This window comes from Bos mutus, chromosome 22 (assembly GCF_027580195.1).
Source record: "Bos mutus isolate GX-2022 chromosome 22, NWIPB_WYAK_1.1, whole genome shotgun sequence".
Lineage (NCBI taxonomy): Eukaryota > Metazoa > Chordata > Mammalia > Artiodactyla > Bovidae > Bos > Bos mutus.
Genome location: NC_091638.1, coordinates 14,757,617 through 14,775,343, shown reverse-complemented (window position 1 = coordinate 14,775,343; position 17,727 = coordinate 14,757,617). Strand labels below are relative to the sequence as shown.

The 17,727-nt window shown below is 49.1% G+C and overlaps 1 protein-coding gene across 2 annotated transcripts; it reads left to right on the top strand.

Annotated features, from left to right (window-relative positions):
• The first annotated feature begins 1,755 nt into the window (after nt 1-1,755).
• CCK (cholecystokinin) lies at nt 1,756-7,300 on the top strand. 2 transcript variants are annotated; one of them, XM_005891072.3, is made up of 3 exons: nt 1,756-1,788; nt 2,841-3,056; nt 6,907-7,300. In XM_005891072.3, the coding sequence occupies exons 2-3, from the start codon at nt 2,843-2,845 to the stop codon at nt 7,038-7,040; spliced, it is 348 nt and encodes a 115-aa protein (XP_005891134.1). In that variant the 5' UTR covers nt 1,756-1,788; nt 2,841-2,842; the 3' UTR covers nt 7,041-7,300. The 2 variants fall into 2 exon arrangements, with proteins under 2 accessions (XP_005891134.1, XP_070216215.1); XM_070360114.1 differs by lacking the exon at nt 1,756-1,788 and having other exon boundaries at nt 2,747-3,056.
• Nucleotides 7,301-17,727: the final 10,427 nt, after the last annotated feature.

Here is a 17,727-nt window from a genome sequence, read left to right as displayed (position 1 = left end):
ACAACTTCATGTTCTCAGACATGCCTTGACCACAGTCACAAATAAAACTAGTTTCACCAAGTGAACTACACAGTAGCCTCCTGGGAAAATCACTGGGAAACATCTAACCTGAAACTCTGTTTCAAAAATGATGCCTATAGATTGCAGAAATGCAGCAGCCTCTAGGTGATGGCACCCCACTCTAGGACTCTTGCCTGGAAAATCCCGTGGACGGAGGAGCCTGGTAGGCTGCAGTCCATGGGTCGGTAAGAGTCAGACATGGCTGAGCGACTTCGCTTTCACTTTTCACTTTCCTGCATTGGAGAAGGAAATGGCGACCCACTCCAGTGTTCTTGCCTGGAGAATCCCAGGGACTGGGGAGCCTGGTGGGCTGCCGTCTATGGCGTCGCACAGAGTCGGACACGACTGAAGCGACTTAGCAGCAGCAGAAGCTAGAGTTTAGAAAGGGGACAACAACCAGAGGCATCTCCCCACTAAGCATCCCAGGCTCCCCACCCACCTCAACACCACAGTCCCACCAGATTCTGATTTGAAAGAATCAGGTCCAGATCTTTCTTCAGGAAGGGAAAAGGGGAGAGGGGCGGGTGGCTACCCTCAAGTCTCAGGCTGGAAGGTCTCAGTCCGCTGAGGCTCCAGGAACTGTGGAGAAGCCTTGGCCAGTTGCTGCTTCTGTTGGCTCCCCGGTTGCTGAAATGGGGTTGTCAATAATTTTGCAGCACCGGGAGAACTGGAGCACTAACTAGATGACTCTAACCCAAACGGCTTCAGGGCGGAGGTGGGTGTAGACCCCTGTGGCGCACTGGCCAGGAGCGCGACCCCACAGGGAAGGGCGCACAGCTGCCGCGGCCTCCCTTGTCCCCACTAGGGGGGTGAGTGACAAGAGCGAGGTCTTTATTTCAAAGACGGCGGGGACCGGCTCAAGTGTGAAAGCTGGGGAAGATGGGACTGGCAGATGCCGATGCCAGAGGGGAACGGCGATTGGGGGGCTTTTGGGGACACTCGCTGGCGTCGCTTGGCGACAGGAGCTGAGGGCGCCGCGGGCAGGACGTAGCTCCGCTTGGAAGAAAACACAGCCCTTTCCCAAACTCCGGGCAAAGCCCAATAGACTCATCCTCGTTTTACAACTACGTAAAGCAGGGTCCGCGACGCCCGCAGCCAGCCGTGGAGGAGCCCTTTCGCTGACCCAGGGACCCTTGCCCTCGGGATCCTGGGATCAAGGGGCTGAGAACAAAATTAAAAGACCAGAGCAGAGCAGTCTGGGACGCTCCAAGAGGGGCCGACACTGCCACCGTCTCAGAATTACACTTTGCTGACACCCAGCACTGTCCAGTGCCACTCCATCCTATCCCGGGTTTCTTTTCCGGCCCCTCTGGTCCCCAAAGCGAACTACAGGCGCGCGGGCAGCTTCTCCATCCCGCAGGAGAGTCCCATTCCTAGGTCTCCCATCCTGAAGACGGGGAGCTTCGCGCTGGAATGGGCAAGGGAGAGGGGGTGCACGGAGCTGGGGGAGGAAGTCCCCCCGACCGAGACGCGGCTGACGCCACCCACCCCGCCACCCACCCGGCTCCACATGGCCATTGCCCCCTCTCTCCCAGCAGCCACCTCAATCTATTGTCGCCCCGGCGGCCGCCCTCGGAGCACGTGCCGCTACCCCTCTGCGTCAGTACTGGGTAAACAGATGACTGGCCAACGACTCAGGCGGGGCTATTTAAGAGGCAGCCTTCTGCCCGCCTACCTTGAACTTCTGCTCTGGCTGGAACGCGAAGCCGGCTGCGTCCTATTCCGAAGGTAGGTTCCCGGCTCTCGGGGATCCAAGTGTCCTCGACGAATGGGTCTTCACTTCTGTTCCCCTTCCATTTCATTTTACCGTTTTCTGTTTCTTCTTTCCGACAGCTCGAAAGACACTTCTCCAAGTCACAAAGGACAGTGCGGTCTGGGTGGATAGGGCTGGTTTACAGACTTGTACTCGCTTGCTTTGTTCTCCAGCGCAGGCAACGCTGGAGCATCTATTTGCTCGGGTTAGCGGGCAAATTGCGATTCGCTAGATGTTACTACACAGCGGTCCAGTGTACTTTGCAATCTTTTCGAATAAACTACCGAGAGGTTTTCAATTTAAATTCATTTTCTGAATACTGCGGGAAAACTCAAGGTTTGGGGGATAGAACCATCCCAGTGTTTTATCTGCGCGGATCTAAAACGCAGCGGTGCTTGGCGGACGCCGGAGGACTGAGCGCAGATTTCTGATTTTTTTAAAACCCTGCCTGCGTTTTACATAGTTGTTCATTGCCAATTCCCATTAGCACCTTGAGGAAACTTGAAAAATACGGCGTTTATGTATTGGTCTCATATTTTAAACCGTGCTTCTCAGTTTTTCACCATTTATTTCCCTGTTTGAAGCGTCTGAGCTCTCTGGTAAGGTGCCTCTTTTCTTCAAGGTTCTTATTTTTCCTACAGAGTAGTCCCTTTCGGATAATTTTCACCTGTCTTTAATCTCTTGTTTTTCCAGTTAGGAGAAGAGAGACAACGCTGTAACACTTCCTCAAACTAAAGGAAAACAGAAGACATTCCTTCTGCTAAACAGGGCAGAGGACAGGGTCTCTCTCCGTCCCCCACACCACTCCCGGGCCCCGACTGCGGTTCACCCCAAAGAGGAACGCGGTGCGCCCGAACGCGCGTGCTGCGGTCACCGGCTCCCTAATGCTGGCACCTGCCTAGCGGATCCGGAGCCCCGCGCCTTTGGGCTGAGCCCCCTTCTCTGTACCTTGGGTGTCCGACCCTCCTCAAGAGCCCACGGATGCCCCACCTTTTCGTTCACGTCCCCTTCCCTCTGCTCCCCGCAGCCATGAACCGCGGCGTGTGCCTGTGCTTGCTGATGGCGGTCCTGGCGGCGGGCGCCCTGGCGCAGCCGATGCCTCACGCGGACCCCACGGGCCCTCGGGCGCAGCAGGCGGAGGAGGCGCCCCGGAGGCAGCTGAGGGCGGTGCCGAGGGTGGACGACGAGCCCCGAGCACACCTGGGCGCGCTGCTGGCCAGGTACATCCAGCAGGCTCGGAAAGGTACGCAGGCTGCCTCTCTGTCCCTCCCTTCTGTCTCCAGGCCTGACCCTCTTCTCTACCATTGGGCTGGTGAAGGCGGGTGACTCCTGGGGAGCCAGGGGGTACCTGGGCAACAGGATAAGGTGAAAGGTGTTTCACTTTCTTTTCTCTGATTCTGCTTGCCCCAGACAGTGCAGTTTTCTGTACCTCCTTTGTAGCAAACGGAGAGGGAAGGGGCAGGACTTAATTTAGTAAGAGAAAGCTTTCTTTAAACTAATTTTTGGTACTGTGTTTGCTGTTTAGGTTCAACATATTGTAAAGATATTAAAAGATGATTACTGAGCAAATTACTAACTCAGAAAGAGTTTGCAGATCCACTAAACACCCTCTACTGTGAATATAAAGGACAGGAGCTGCCCAGCTACTGCATTTGGAAACCCTCTAGCAGGCAATGGTCAGCGCTAAGAATACTTGAGAGCTGACAGCAACAGTCTAAGAAGTGACTATGTGTCGATTTTCATGGAAGTATGTAACAGGAAGAAAGAATCAGGAGCAGTTTTGAGTCCTCTTTTAGCAGTGGTTTAAGATGATGACCCAGCAAGAGATGTGTTTATTTTCACTTTGCTGTTGGAGACACAGACCCAACTGCCGCAGGAGCTAAACAAGTCACACTTTCCTCAGCATCAGAGTCTTTCTCTAGGAATAAAGTAATTCAGCAGCTCAGTAGCTGAGTGGCATACGGACAGCCCTGTCCCTTTCCGGGGCCTGACCGTCTCATCTGTAAAGAGGGCATGAGGTGGGGTTCCCCTCGGCTCTTTCTAGCTCTTCGTGAGGTTCAGAGGGAGGCTCGTTCATCTCTAGGGTCCTTGGAAATCATGATTTGAACTGGGACAGATTTTTTTTTCCTATCAACTTTATCTAAAGTGACACTAATGGTGAAGCCGTGTTTTAAATTGGACCAATATGGCTGGATGAAAAACTAGCAAATGCTGCTGGGAGAGGTGGGAGGTGGGCTCCTTTCCCACAAGTCTCTCTTAACGTTAACTGCTGGAGTTCCGGGGCCTGGATTTGAATTTTAACTTGTGGCTTGATAAAATGGGGAGAAAATAAAGGGTTTGGCTGTCCAGAGTCTCCTACAATTCCATAGGAAGGTGAGAAGGGACCTTTTTGACCAGGGCAATTCAGAAGGGAAAAAAATAGAAGATGATGCATTACATTTCATCCTCTTATTGGGGGATTGTCCCAACTACCATCTTCTATTTTGCTTTCCTCCTAATTATATTGAAAGATGTGGAAATATTAGACAGATGACAGAGAATGTCTGAAAATTTGGAGGTTCCTGCTGTCTGTCTGTCTGAAAGTAGTTTAAAATCTGTCCTTGGATATGGGTTGAATATCCTAGGTTTTTCGTTGACCATAATCTGGAAGCCCCTTCCTACCTTCAGGAAAGATCCACCAGAAACAGTTCTGGGAAAGAAGCCAGTTACCAAATGATTTCCCAACTCTTAGCTGGAAGGGCCTTCCTGCTGTCTTTTCTCAGCCCTTTGCCTTCAGCCTGCAGTGACAAACAAACCCATATGGGAAGAATCGTCACTTGAAACTTTAGCTGCCAACACCAAGGATCAGTGCTAGCTGGAAAAAAAAATCATTCTCTTCTATTTGACAAATATGAACTAGAAATAAGTATCTCCATCTATACAATTTCTTTGTTTTATACATTTTGAGATCACAGTGAATATTTACTCAACTGTAGTATATGCCATGCTTAAAGATTCTAAACAAGATAATGCACCCTTTGGGGAGAGCCCAAGAGTTTATCATTAAGAACTGTCTATGGAGATGTCAGTGATGTGAAGAGAAGGAATTCTATTAGTGTACACCTGCCCCAAGCCCAGCACAGTCCAGTGCTCCATCTGTGTTGTTTCTCTTTGTCCTCACAATAACCCTGTGCAGTAGGGTCTCATTGTGTCAGTGTGGAAGCTGGGATTCTGGAAGATTGGATGCCTAGATGGGTAGCACATCTCGGCAGCATAAGGGCTGGGAATTTACTCAAGTCCTGCCCTCTCCAGAGGGTCTGGAAGCCATTCAGCTTCCCAGCTGTACTGCTCATTACAAGTTTTAAAGTTTCAAGGAGCTAGGCCCTTCAATTGTGTGAGTTGGTTGTAAGTGCCTGCTCTGTGTACGCGATGGGGAAGCGAGTGAGGACTCTGGTAAATGCACAGAAACATGTGTGCAATGGGGAAATTATGGGTGATACAGACACAGCTTCCATACTGTACACGATGCCCCCGACCAAAACCACGGAGGTTGCTGCTCACACTGAAGCTGCCATGTTGCTTCCATTAGGTGGCATTTCCAGTGGTGCCCAGCCCTTGGAGGGGGCATTCAGCAGCAACAGGCAGGAGGACGAGGCATATTTTGGTGTGACTCTGTACAGATAACTGGGTCTGAGAGTTTTACTGAATGCAGGGACTAATAGTTCATCTGAAAGGTGTTGAACAGCAAAGGCTGATTTCCTCTGCATAGACTGGCAACCCCTGCAAAAGAGCTGGAATGTGCTGGGGTGATGCTTAGTCCCAAGGCTGAGAAGTAATGGGGAGGGGAAAGAGAGGGAACAGGAAGAAAGTGTGGGGACATTGCTCCATAGGGTTGTTTCTGATTTTAAATTTAGCTAGCTTTATTTGATTATCAGGATACCTGCTTCTGCAGTGTCATCAATAAATAAGCTGTGGTCCGACTTAATGCAGCTTGGGCAGCAGTTGGCAAGGTCAGCCTTGTACAGAAGGGCTCAATGCCAGCATTGTGAGCAGTGGGGACACAGTGGCCCCCAATATAATAGTAACCAATAAGTGAGCCTCTACCCCTCTGCTCTTGAAGCCACTTGGGCTTTGCCCAGTGAGATCCCTGAGGGACTGTTCTTGCCCCTTGGTTTGTACAACAGAAGGTATGATACTAATTTTATCCCCAGGATGCCAGTGTCTATGATCTGTGGGCCAGAACAGTCACATGCCTCATCATGGCCCTGCCCACTCAACATGAATCATACCTGGACTCCTGTTCCGAAGGACTCAACTCCCATCCCCATGGGCCCATTTCAGGTTCAATGATTGCATGTTGGTCAAAATGGCTGAACTAAACTACCTCTGTTCTGCCCACCCTTCTTTGAATGTTTCTGAGATGCTAAGATTTTAATCTGCTGGTGTGCCTTTTTCTCAATATAATTTTTTTTTTTTTTAGAAAAAGAAGGTACCTTTCAAATTAATAATTTTAAAACAGCATTTATCTAGCAGTGAGATTGGATTCCATTCTAGAAAAGCCATTCTAACATCAAAATATTTTCATCACATTGCCTTGACAAGAGTCAGGTAGGCTCAGGGATATTAAGGGGTAAATTTTATTTTTTTGCCCTGTAGGATCTTCGTTCCCCAACCAGAGAATGAATCATGTCCCCTACCTTGAGAGCATGGAGCCTGAACCACTTGACCACCAGGAAAGACCCTTAAAGGATAAACTTTAGAGATGGGTACTACTGGGGAAATCCTGCTACATAAGGGAAAACACCCAGAGCAGTAGGAAAACCTAGGCAGGTCTCAGCTATGAAAGGCGAGAATAAATTAATTAACCTAAATTCTTACAGATTGCAAACTACACCGCAACTAGAAAATACTACCCTCTCTCCAGTTACACAGACATGGGTCTTTCTTTTCTCTTAGGTTTTGGCCCAGCAATCTCACTCTCTCGATAACTCTTTGATACATTTAAGAGGGTGTATGTTACATATTGCCAGGCCTTTTCTATTATTTGCCTTTACAATAGGAACTAGTGATGCTCTTAGATATAATTATCCTGTTTCCTTCCTCTCTGCCCCTAGCTCCTTCTGGCCGAATGTCTGTGATCAAGAACCTGCAAAGCCTGGACCCCAGCCACAGGATAAGTGACCGGGACTACATGGGCTGGATGGATTTTGGCCGGCGCAGCGCTGAGGAGTTTGAATACACCTCCTAGAAGATCTGGCCTTCAGCAGTGTGATAGGAAGCAACCTTCTGACTCAAAGGAGGCAGAATAAGAAAACAATCACACTCATAACTCGTCTCTGATGTCTGACATTTAAAGTATCTATTTATTAAGTTTTCAATGTGAAAAATCTGTCTGTATCATTGTCCAACACAACCTCACACCTTGGCAGAAATGTATAAAAGGATGACAAAATGTTTTCCTTATCTGTGACCCCCAGTCCTAATGTGTTACAATGCTATTAAAGTGATTTTCTTCTGTTCCTCATTCTCTGTGTCTACAAATGGCAAAAAGTCCTTTAGTCTTCAGAAAGTTCAAGGAGGGATTCCTGATGTATGGGACCAAAGGATGAATCCCTGCAGTCGATGATCAGAGAAAAGGGACCTGGGTTTTATTCAGCAAAGGCCCCAGGTGGCCTGATGCAATAGGAAGCCCCAAAGGAGACAGACATTGGAAAGAACGGTGGTTAATTCACTTTACAAGGAACACTGCATTTTGGTTCCATATCAGTTGGACACCATCCAGTGACAGTCTGGGAAGTAGATGGTAGTCTACGTATTACTTTAGTTCTCAGTCTTTGATACGCCAATTAGGACCAGATCCGAGCATGCATGGCTTGAGGTTGAGGCCTGGAGTTCATGAATGACTATATGGGGTTGCCTTCCTGAGCTACTCTCTCTCTCTCTCTCCAATCTCCCCAGAACTTTCCAGTTTCCTGGGACTCTTCTTTTTGGTCCTCCACCCAAAAACTTGGCTCTGGTTATCCTGTTCTGCCATACACTCTCATACTTGGGCCCATGTTTGAGTCTGAGTAACGGAAGAACAGTGAGTGAAAAAAAGCAATAGGGGTTGATGAGACCCTCTTGAGATCATAACTCCTCCTATCTAAGAGCCAGTTGCCTCTTCCTCAGTTTTGGCCTTGGCCAGGCTCATGACTGACCTTTAACCACTGTGGCTATGTGTTTGCCAGGGGGCTGTGGCATGAAAGAGAAGAAAAGAAAAACAGGAAATATTTACGCTCTCTGGCCATTAGGAATTCCCTCTTTTACTCCTTGAGCCAGAACTAAGGGATGTCTCCTGGAGATGGGTTTGCTGTGCCCCAGATTGCACTTTTAGTCCTAGGTTATGTTAAGTTCAAGAAAAGTCCCCCACACAGTCTTCCAGGCCTACTCCTGCATCCTCTTTGACTATCAGGATCTGGTAGTTTCTAATGGAACCCTAGGATTTTGATGAAATATTATCTCAAGATGTGATGAAATTAAAAAACCCAAGTCACTCACGCCATCAAGGTATTCTCTAAGATTGGGTGGCTTATTTTATTATCTTAATTCTGAATACTATAACTCCCAAGAGCCTTCTGGTTTGGAAAAATCTCAAGACAGCACGAGAAGTTTCTGACAAGTGGGATATTATATCTAATTAAGCTCCAAGACTAGCAACTTTTCTACCTTTTCGTTCCCATGGCTCACATGCTGGTCTGGGCACATGGCAGGCAGAATTGGCACGAGTTCAAGCCTTTCCTGCCCTAACACTTCGGGACTGTAGCCAGAGTGACTCACATTGTTTGATCTTTTTCCAAGTTCCATTCTGAAAAGGATTCAACTGCTCTCTTTACCATCTTGTGTGTACTGTTATAAGCCCTTCGCTGGCCCAACAACATGCATGGAACACACTTGTATGTCAGGTACTATGCTGATGTGGCTGGTACAGCTACCAAGAGCTCCAGTGGGAGATTCACAAAATCACAGTACAGTGCTTCAGGAATTATGGCAGATACTAATAATATTCAAAGGAAGGGACAGAACAGAGCAGCAGAGCTGGCTGAATTAAGGGGCAGGACAGCTGGGCAGCTGCCCTTGGAGCCAGTCTCAAAGGGACATCTAATCAACGCAGCAGCAGATCAGGTGTCAGTGAATTTCTTTATACTTAGTAACTTAGTTAACTGAAGAAATGGGCATCCATTCCTCCCCTACAGAAGATTACAATGCCCTCAAGTGGACAGTTTTTTTTAAAAAAACCACTCCTGTGGTTGCCAGCTCCTCTTTGTAGAAAGTCACACTGAAATCTGCAGAATTCAGGCCCACTTCTTTGCCAACCTGCTGGTTAACCCTCCCAGTCAGCTGAAGTTTCAAAACTGGATAATTCAGGGCCCTGGACTGTTTATTCTAAGAATGGGTGATTTTTTTAAATCTTAATATTGGAACTTTTAATATGACTGCCAAATGGCTCCAGGGTTTGAAAAATCACTCAATGAAACTGAAAAGGGAACAAGAGCCACTAACAAATTCTTTTTGTAGAATTAAACTCAAGGAAAAAAAGGAACTCTTAAATGTATTTTTGAAGACAAGTTGGTAACTATGGTTACCTCTAATTAATGAGCAGCTCATGCTTTCCAGATTTGAGTGGAGGAAAACTGAAATGAAAAACAATTCCAAATTAGTAAAAATGCTAAGTTCCATTGAGTGCATGTAATGTACTTTAGAAATGTAATTTAATGTCTGTTGAGTCTAGTAATTAAGAAGTTGGTCTTGCATTTTCGATTATTTAATTTTATTTTTTTCTGTAAATTATCATTATTGCATGTTAGAAAAATATTGGCCCATGACAGATCAGTTTGAAAAATAAAACCAACCAACTGATCCTTCACCATTAAGGGTTGAGAAGTACCACAGTGCTGCTGCTACTGCTAAGTCACTTCAGTCGTGTCCGACTCTGTGTGACCCCATAGACGGCAGCCCACCAGGCTCCCCCATCCCTGGGATTCTCCAGGCAAGAACACTGGAGTGGGTTGCCATTTCCTTCTCCAATGCATGAAAGTGAAAAGTGAAAGTGAAGTTGCTCAGTTGTATCCGACTCTCTGCGACCCCATGGACTACAGCCTACCAGGCTCCTCCGTCCATGGGATTTTCCAGGCAGGAGTACTGGAGTGGGGTGCCATTGCCTTCTCCGAAGTACCACAATACATGTTCTTAAAGTCCCAGGGATTTGCCACCTGGCTAAGCCCCTTGTCTTCACCCCTGTGTAATCTGCTTGTCAGAGCTCTGGCCTTGACAGCAGCCTCAGAGGGGGCCAGAGATTGGGCATCAGCTGATGCAAATGAAGGGATCTTCCTACCCAGTTCCCGAGCCAAACAACCATTTCTGTGGTGGGTCAGCCAGTCATACAGCTGAGCACACAAGGCAATAGCTTCTCACAGACTAGTGACCCCAGGGTGATGAACACAGCCGGTGGCTAGAAGTTAGGTAACCAGGAGAGTGAGGAATCACATGCATGCTGTTGCTGTTATTCTGCTAGTCTACTTAGTGTCACAGGTGACAAACAGAAGTCTCTGGGAAGACCAAGGATTTATATACTGGGGGGCTTGGGAGAAAACACCTCTCTGGCTTTTCTCTTCTGAATAAGGTCGCTAAACATTGGCCTGCACTTGTGGGTCTCTGCTACCAATGGCCCCCAGTGCTGCAGTTGCCTGCCCCTAGAAAACCCTGTTGAATTCTGCCTTGCCCTGTGCCTTCCCTCAGACTGGGGGTCCCTAAGGGAGGGCTGTGTCTCCCCTTATTTTCTGGTTTTGTGAAGGGAGGCTGTTATCTCCTGCCCACTGTGGTTCTCAAGGACAGGGTTGTGTTTCTTCAGAGTGGGCTCTCTGAGGCAGGGCTGTATCTTGCCCTCAGACTGTGGCTCTTCAAGAACAGAGCTGTGTTTCTGTTTCCATCATAGGAAGCACCCTGAAACAAGGCTGTGTCTCTCCTCAGACTGTGCTGTTTTTTCTTCTTCTTCTTTTTTTAAATTAACTAATTGATTTATTATTATTATGTTGGCTGCACTGGGTCTTTGTTGCCGGGGCTTTCTCTAGTTGCAGAGAGCGGGGAGGCGGGGGGCGGGGTGGGGGGGTGCTACTCACTGTTGCGGACATGAGGCTTCCCATAGCAGAGCCGTGATTCTGGCGTAGGGAGGGAGGTGACGCTCAGTATTTGTGGCGCCTGACAGTGAGATCTTCCTGTGTCTCCTGAATTGGCAGGTGGATTTTAAACCATTGGACTACCAGGAAGTCCAAGAGCTGCGTGACTGTGAGTGGTTTCCAGAGGCAGGGCTGTTTCTGTTATCACACTGGGGTCCCAGCAGTCTTGGCGGTTTTTTTTTTTTTCTTTTCTTTTGGCCGTGCCCCTCGCATCTTGCGAGATCTTGGTTCCCGCACTACCGGTTGAACCCCTGTGAGGGCAGTGAAAGAGTGAAAGCAGCGAGCGACCCTGAGGGAATGCTGTATCTCCCCCCTTCCTGTGTCTCCTCAAGGGCAGAGCTGTGTTTCCTCAGACTGAAGCTTTCTAAGGCAGGGCTGTATCTTCCCTCAGACCGGGGCTTCCTGACAAACAGCTGCTCCCCTCAGACTTGGAGTTTCTGAGGCAGGGGTGTATCTCCTCAGAATGGCTCTTCAAGAGCGGGGCTGTTTTGCCTCATAGTGAGGCACCCTGAATGAAACAGGGTTATGTCTCTCCCTCAGACTGTCCTGTGTTCTTGTTTTAATTAACTAATTTATTTATTATTACTATTTTGGCTGTGTTAGATCTTCGTTGCTTGGGCTCAGGCTTTCTCCAGCTGCAGAGAGCCGGCCTGCTACTCTCCCTTGAGGAGCACCTGGCTTCTCATCGTCTGAGCGGCGGCTCTAGCGGGAGGGACCTGGGTAGGGGCGCTCAGTATCTGTGGCACACTGGCACGTGAGATCTTCCTGTGTTCCCTGCATTGGCAGGTGGATTCTTAACTACTGGACCACCAGGGAAGTCCAAGTGCTGTGTGACTGAGAGTGGTTTCCTGAGGCAGGGCTCTTTCTGTGATCACACTGGGCTGGAAGAAGTCTTGGTGGTATTTTCTCTTGGTCAAGTGCCTCACGACTGGCGTGATCTGAGTTCCTGTACTAACGGTTGAACCCCTGTGAAGGCAGTGAAAGAATGAAAGCAGCAAGTGACCCCTGTGGGGGCACGCTGTATCTCCCCCTCCCTGTGTCTCCTCAAGGGCAGAGCTGTGTTTCCTCAGACTAAAGCTCCCCGAGGCACTATTGCATCTTCCCTCCGACTGGGGCTTCCTGAAGAAGAGCTGCTCCCCTCAGATTTAGGATTTTGGAAGCAGGGCTGTATCTCCCCCTAAGACTGTGGCTCTTTGAGAGCAGGGCTGTGTTTCCTCAACGTGGGGTTCCCTGAGGGTAGGTGTGTGTTTCCCTCAATTTTGGGCTCTCTGAGGAAGAGCTGTATCTCCACTCAGAATGGGGCGCCCTGAAGGCAAGGCTGTTTTAACCCTCAGATTTGCCCTCCCTGAGGCAGAGCTATATATTCCACTAGACTGTGACTCTTGGAAAGCTGGGCTGAGTTTACCTCAGAGTGAAGCTCCCTGAGGTAAAGCGGTCTCTCCTCTCAGCTTGGGGCTCCCTGAAGGAAGAGTTGTGTTTCCCCTCAGATTTGGGCTCTTCGAGGAAGGGTTTTATCTCCCTTCAGAATGGGGCTTTCTGAAGGCAAGAATGTATCTCCCCTCAGATTCGAGTTCCCTCATGCAGGGCTGTCTCCCCTCAGACTGCGTGTCCCGGAAGGCAGCGCTATGTCTCACCTCAGATTCGGTTTCCCTGAAGGTGCACTCACTCCTTTCACTCCTCAAGCTCAGGGCTGTGTTTGGTCAGAGTGGGCTCCCTGAGGCAGGGCTGTTTCTGATCTCAGTATCAGGCTGTGTGGCAGGTCTATGTCTCCCTCCCAGATTTGGGTCTCTTTGAAAGCAGGACTATCTTTCACAACAGTTGGGCTCCTTGAGGTATGGCAGTGTCTCCCCTTCCAGTTTCCTGAAGGATCATTATATCTCCCCTCATTGTAGCTTCTCAAGGGCAGGGCTGAGTTTTCTCAGAGTGAGCTCCCTGAAGCAGGGCTTTATCTCACTCAGACTCTGTCTCTTGGAGAGCAGGGTGGAGATTTCCTCACAGTGAAACTCCCTGAGGTAAAGCAGTCTCTCCTCTCAGCGCTTGGAACTTCCTGAAGGAAGAGCTGTGTTTCTCTCAGATTTGGGCTCTCTGAGGAAGGGCTTTAACTCCCTTCAGAATGAGGCTCCCTGAAGACAGGATGTATCTCCCCTCAGATTCGAGTTCCCTCAGGCAGGTCTGTTTCTCCCCTCAGACTGGGGCTCCCTAAAGTCAAGGCTGTGTTTCCCTTAGATTCATCTTCCCTGAGGCAGGGCTGTATTTCCCCTCAGATTCCACGTCTCTGAGGGAATGCCATGTTTCCCCCTCACTGTGGCTCCTCAAGCTCAGGGCTCAGAGTGGGCTCCCTGGGGCAGGGCTGTTTCTGATCTCAGTATCGGGCTCTGTGTGGCATGTCTGTGTCTCTCTCCCAGACTGGGTCTCTTTGAGAGTAGGACTATCTTTTCTGCTAGTCACTGGGGCTCCCTGAGGTAGGGCATGTATCCCCTTCAGTGTCTCCCCTTCCAGTTTCCTGAAGGATTGCTATATCTCCCCTCACTGTGGCTTCTCAAGGATAGAGTTCTCTTCCCTCAGATGAGGACTCCCTGAGAGTAGGGCTGATTCACTTAGATTCCAATTGTGGAAGGGCTATATCCCCCCTCTTAATGGGGCTCCCTGAAAGCAAGGCTGTGTCTCCTCTCATTCTGGGGCTCCTTGAAGACAAGGTTGTGTCTCGCCTCATATTTGCGTTCCCTGATGGAGCTCAGTATCTCCCCCTCGCTGTGATCCTTAAGGGCAGAGCTGTATCTCTCCACAGATTGGAGCTCCTTGAAATCAGTGCTGTGTTTCCGCTTAGCATGGGGCACCCTGAGGGAGGGCCATATCTTCCTCTCAGGCTGTGGTTCTTCAAGAGCAGGGCTGTGTTTCCCCATAGTGAGGATCCCTGGGTAGGGAGGTGTCTCCCTTCAGACTAGGGCTCCCTAAAGACAGAAATGTCTCCCTTCTCAGACTCAGGTTCTCTAAAGGAGCTCTGTATCTCCCTTTCTTTGTGGATTCTCAAGGGCAGGGTCTCCATCTCTCTTGAGGCTTGTGCTCCCTGAAGTCAGGGCTGTATTTTCCTTCAGACTGGGGATCCCTCAGGCAGAGCTGTATCTCACTCAGGCTGTAGCTTTTGGAGAGCAGGGCTGAGTTTTCCCCACAGTGGAGCTCCCTGAGGTAAAGCTGTCTCTCCTCTCAGCTTGGGGCTCCCTGAGAAAGGGCTGTATCTCCCTTCAGAATTGGGGTCCCTGAAGGTAAAGCTGTATCTCCCTTTAGATTCAAGTTCACTCAGGCAGGGCTGTGTCTCCCCTCAGACGAGGGGTCCCTGAAGGCAGAGCTGTGTCTACACTCTAACTGCAGCTCCTTGAAGACAGGGTGATGTCTCACCTCAGAATCCTATTCACGGAGGGAGGGCTGTGTCTCCCCCTTACTATGGATCCTTAAGGGCAGGGCTGTGTTTCCTCAGAGTGGGCTCCCTGAGGCAGAACTGTTTCTAATCTCAGTATTGGGCTCTGTGTCTCCCTCTCAGACTGGGTTTCTTTGAGGTCAAGACTGTGCTTTTTCAGGGTGGGGCTCCTGAGGGCTGTATCTCCCCCCTCAGACTATGGCCCTTTGAGAGCAGGACTGTATTTCACGACAGTGGGGTTCCCTGAGGTGGGGCATGCTTTCCCTTCCAGTTTCCTGAAGGATTGCTAGATTTCCCCTCACTGTGGCTTCTCAAGGACAGAGTTGTCTCCCCTCAGATGTGGACTCCCTGAGGGTAGGGCTGTTTCACTCAGATTCTGGCTATGGAAGGGCTATATCCCGTCCTCTTAATGGGGCTCCCTAAAGGCAAGGCTGTGTATCCTCTCAGTCCGGGGTTGCTTGAAGAGAGGGTTGTGTCTCCCCTCAGATCTGAGTTCCCTGATGGAGATCTGTATCTTCCTCTCACTGTGATCCTCAAGGGCAGGGCTGTATCTCTCCACAGACTGGGTCTCCCTGAAGCTGGTGCTGTGTTTCCCCTCAGAGTGGGGCTCCCTGAGCCAGACTCTCCTCAGACTATGGTTCTTTGAGAGCAGGGCTGTGTTTTCTTTTAGCAGGGCTCCCTGCAGGCAGGACTGTGTCTGCCCGCAGATTTAGGCTCCCTGAAATCAGGATTACATTTCCCCTTAATATGGAGCTCCCTGAGCAAGACTGTATCTCCCCCTCGGACTGTGGTTCTTAGAGAGAGGACTGTATTTCCCCTCAGATTCTGGGTCCCTGAGGCAGTACTGTGTCTCCCACTCACTGCAGATTCTCAAGGGCAGGGTTGTATTTCCTCATAGTGGGGCTCCCTGAGGAACAACCGCATCATAGAATGGGGCTCCAATCTTAGAATGGGACTTCCTGAAGACAAGACTATTTTCCCCCTGCTTCACACTCCTTGCTGCAGGGCTGTCTCCCCTCAGATTTGGGTTCCCTGAAGGAGCTCTGTATCTCCCCCTCTCTGTGGGTCCTCAAGGGCAAGGCTGGGTTTCCTCAAAGTGGTCTCCTTGAGGCAGATCTGTGTCTCCCCTCAAACTTAGGCTCTTTGAGTCAGGGTTGTGTCTCCCTTCATTTTCGGTCTCCTCGAAGGAGTACTGTACTCCCCCTCACTGAGGTTCCTCAAGGGCAAGGCTCTGTTTCCTCAGTTTGGGGTTCCTATGTGCGGGTTCAGTTGCTGTTATGTCAGACTCTTTGTGACACCATGGACTGTAGCCAGCCATGGAATTTTCCAGGCAAGAATACTGGTGTGGGTTACCATCATCTACTCCACAGGGTCTTCCTGACCCAGAGATTAATCCTGCGTCTCCCTCATTAGCAGGTGCCACCAGGGAAGCCCCTGATGAAGGTCTATCCTCCTGTCAGACTTGACCTTCTGAAGTCAGGGCTGCCTTTTCCCTCAGAGTGGGTCTCCCTGAGGTGGGGCTGTGTCTCATCTCAAATTCAGGCTCCTTAAGGTAGCGCACTGTGTCCTCTCAGACTCGGCTTTCTCAGGTATCCATCTTGCTTTCTTTCCTGGGATCTTTCACTTCTGCTCCAGGCATTGCCGAGTCTCCATGTTGCTGGTTTAAGCTGAAGGCCCTGCTTTCCCTCTCTGGTTTTCAGTTCTTTGGAACTTTAGAGTTTGATCAGCCTGAACCTTGGGATTTCATGTGGTGAGATCCTCAGTACCACTGAAAAAGTACTTACCCCAACCCTGGATTCAATAACAAAGAATAAAAAATTATTTAAAAGAAAGATGTATTAAAAGGGGGTGGGTTTGTTTCAAAAGATGGAAATACCCTAATATAGAATAGTTTTTTGTAAACTGTTTTTTAAAATTGCTTTCCTGTGTCTCCTGGGAGTGGCAAGAGGCTATTTGGGGTGGTTTCTTCCCCATCCTATGCTCAATTTTTTCACTAATACCCTAAACCTGTGTGTATGCCATCCCCTGGTTTATGAATGCCTCCCTTCAGTTCGCCTGGCTTCATTACTTTCGTCAATATTTCTACTAGGACAGTTGCCTGCCTTGAATTATTGATAATTTTCAGGGAAACACATACCCATCTGATTTTAGGATTGGACCATCAGGACAGGTTCCATCGGGTCTTCTGCTGTCTCCAAGTGCCCTCTACAGGCCAAAGAAAATAAATCGTCCTAGGATATAGTGTTTTCCAGCCAGGAGCCCAAATGTGCAAAAATTTAATTAAAAAAAAATGTTTTTTTTACTTAATCCCTATTATGACCTCCCAGTCAGTTCAGGTAATTCATAACTTTCTACCTCCACCAATTTCTCCTCAGAAAGCATCTAAGTTCTGTGACCAGCTTTCATTCTAGCTTGTGGGAGGCATATGTCCTCCTGTCTTATTTATCCTGTCTTACCCAATGGTTTTAACATCCACTGTTGTCTGAATAAGTTAGTTCTGCAAAATAGTGGTTTCTCTAACTCTATTGTCCTTCTATTCACCTTTATACTTAGAAGTATGCATTCTAGGTTCCTTTTCCCATCTCTCCTCCATACCTTTACCCTCTGTTTGGAATGCCTTCCCCACTTGGCAAATCCTACTCATCCTGGAAACCCAGATACAGGGTCACCTTGTCTCAGAGGCTTCCTGTACCAGTCGGTAGAGTAACTCATTCGCTCTCTCTCCCCTTCAAGCATGGTGGCTGTAGCTACAGCTGCCTGGCTTCCCTGAACCTTTGAGACAGAGGCCCCTCCCATGGCAGGACACCCAATCAAACTCTGCCTGATCTGGCACAGTGGTTCTCAGAGCTTAGTGAGCCCCAGGATCACCTGGAGGGCTTAGTGAAACGTACCTGGGCCCTAGCTCCAGGGATTCTGATGAAGCACCCTAAAACTTCACTGGCTTAACGAAAGTTGGTTTCTCCTTCAGAGCATATGTCAAATGTTGGAGGGCAGGTCTCATGGGTCCTTGGAGACCCCGGATGATGATAGCTCCACCAACTTGTGACACTACCATTTCAATGCTTGAATTTAGAGCAAGAGAGGAAAAATCATGAATGGCCTTTTCTCTGCTCACAGCCCACTGGCCAGAAATAATCCTGTGCCCTGACCACTGCAAAGTGGCTGGGAAACATTGGCATCACATGGACAATTTGATGAACACTGGTTTCTCTACCATAACCACTCGCCCCTTATTTACTGGCACACACACACAGACCTGCTCTCTGATCCTCAAACACGCCAAGTGCGTTCCTACCTTTGAGCCTTTG

Excerpts from the sequence above, each read along its gene's own strand:
- CCK (XM_070360114.1), top strand. The coding sequence starts at position 2,795 with ATGCCCCACCTTTTCGTTCACGTCCCCTTCCCTCTGCTCCCCGCAGCC. Across the intron at positions 3,057-6,906 it reads CATCCAGCAGGCTCGGAAAG|CTCCTTCTGGCCGAATGTCT; the intron begins GTACGCAGGCTG and ends CTCTGCCCCTAG.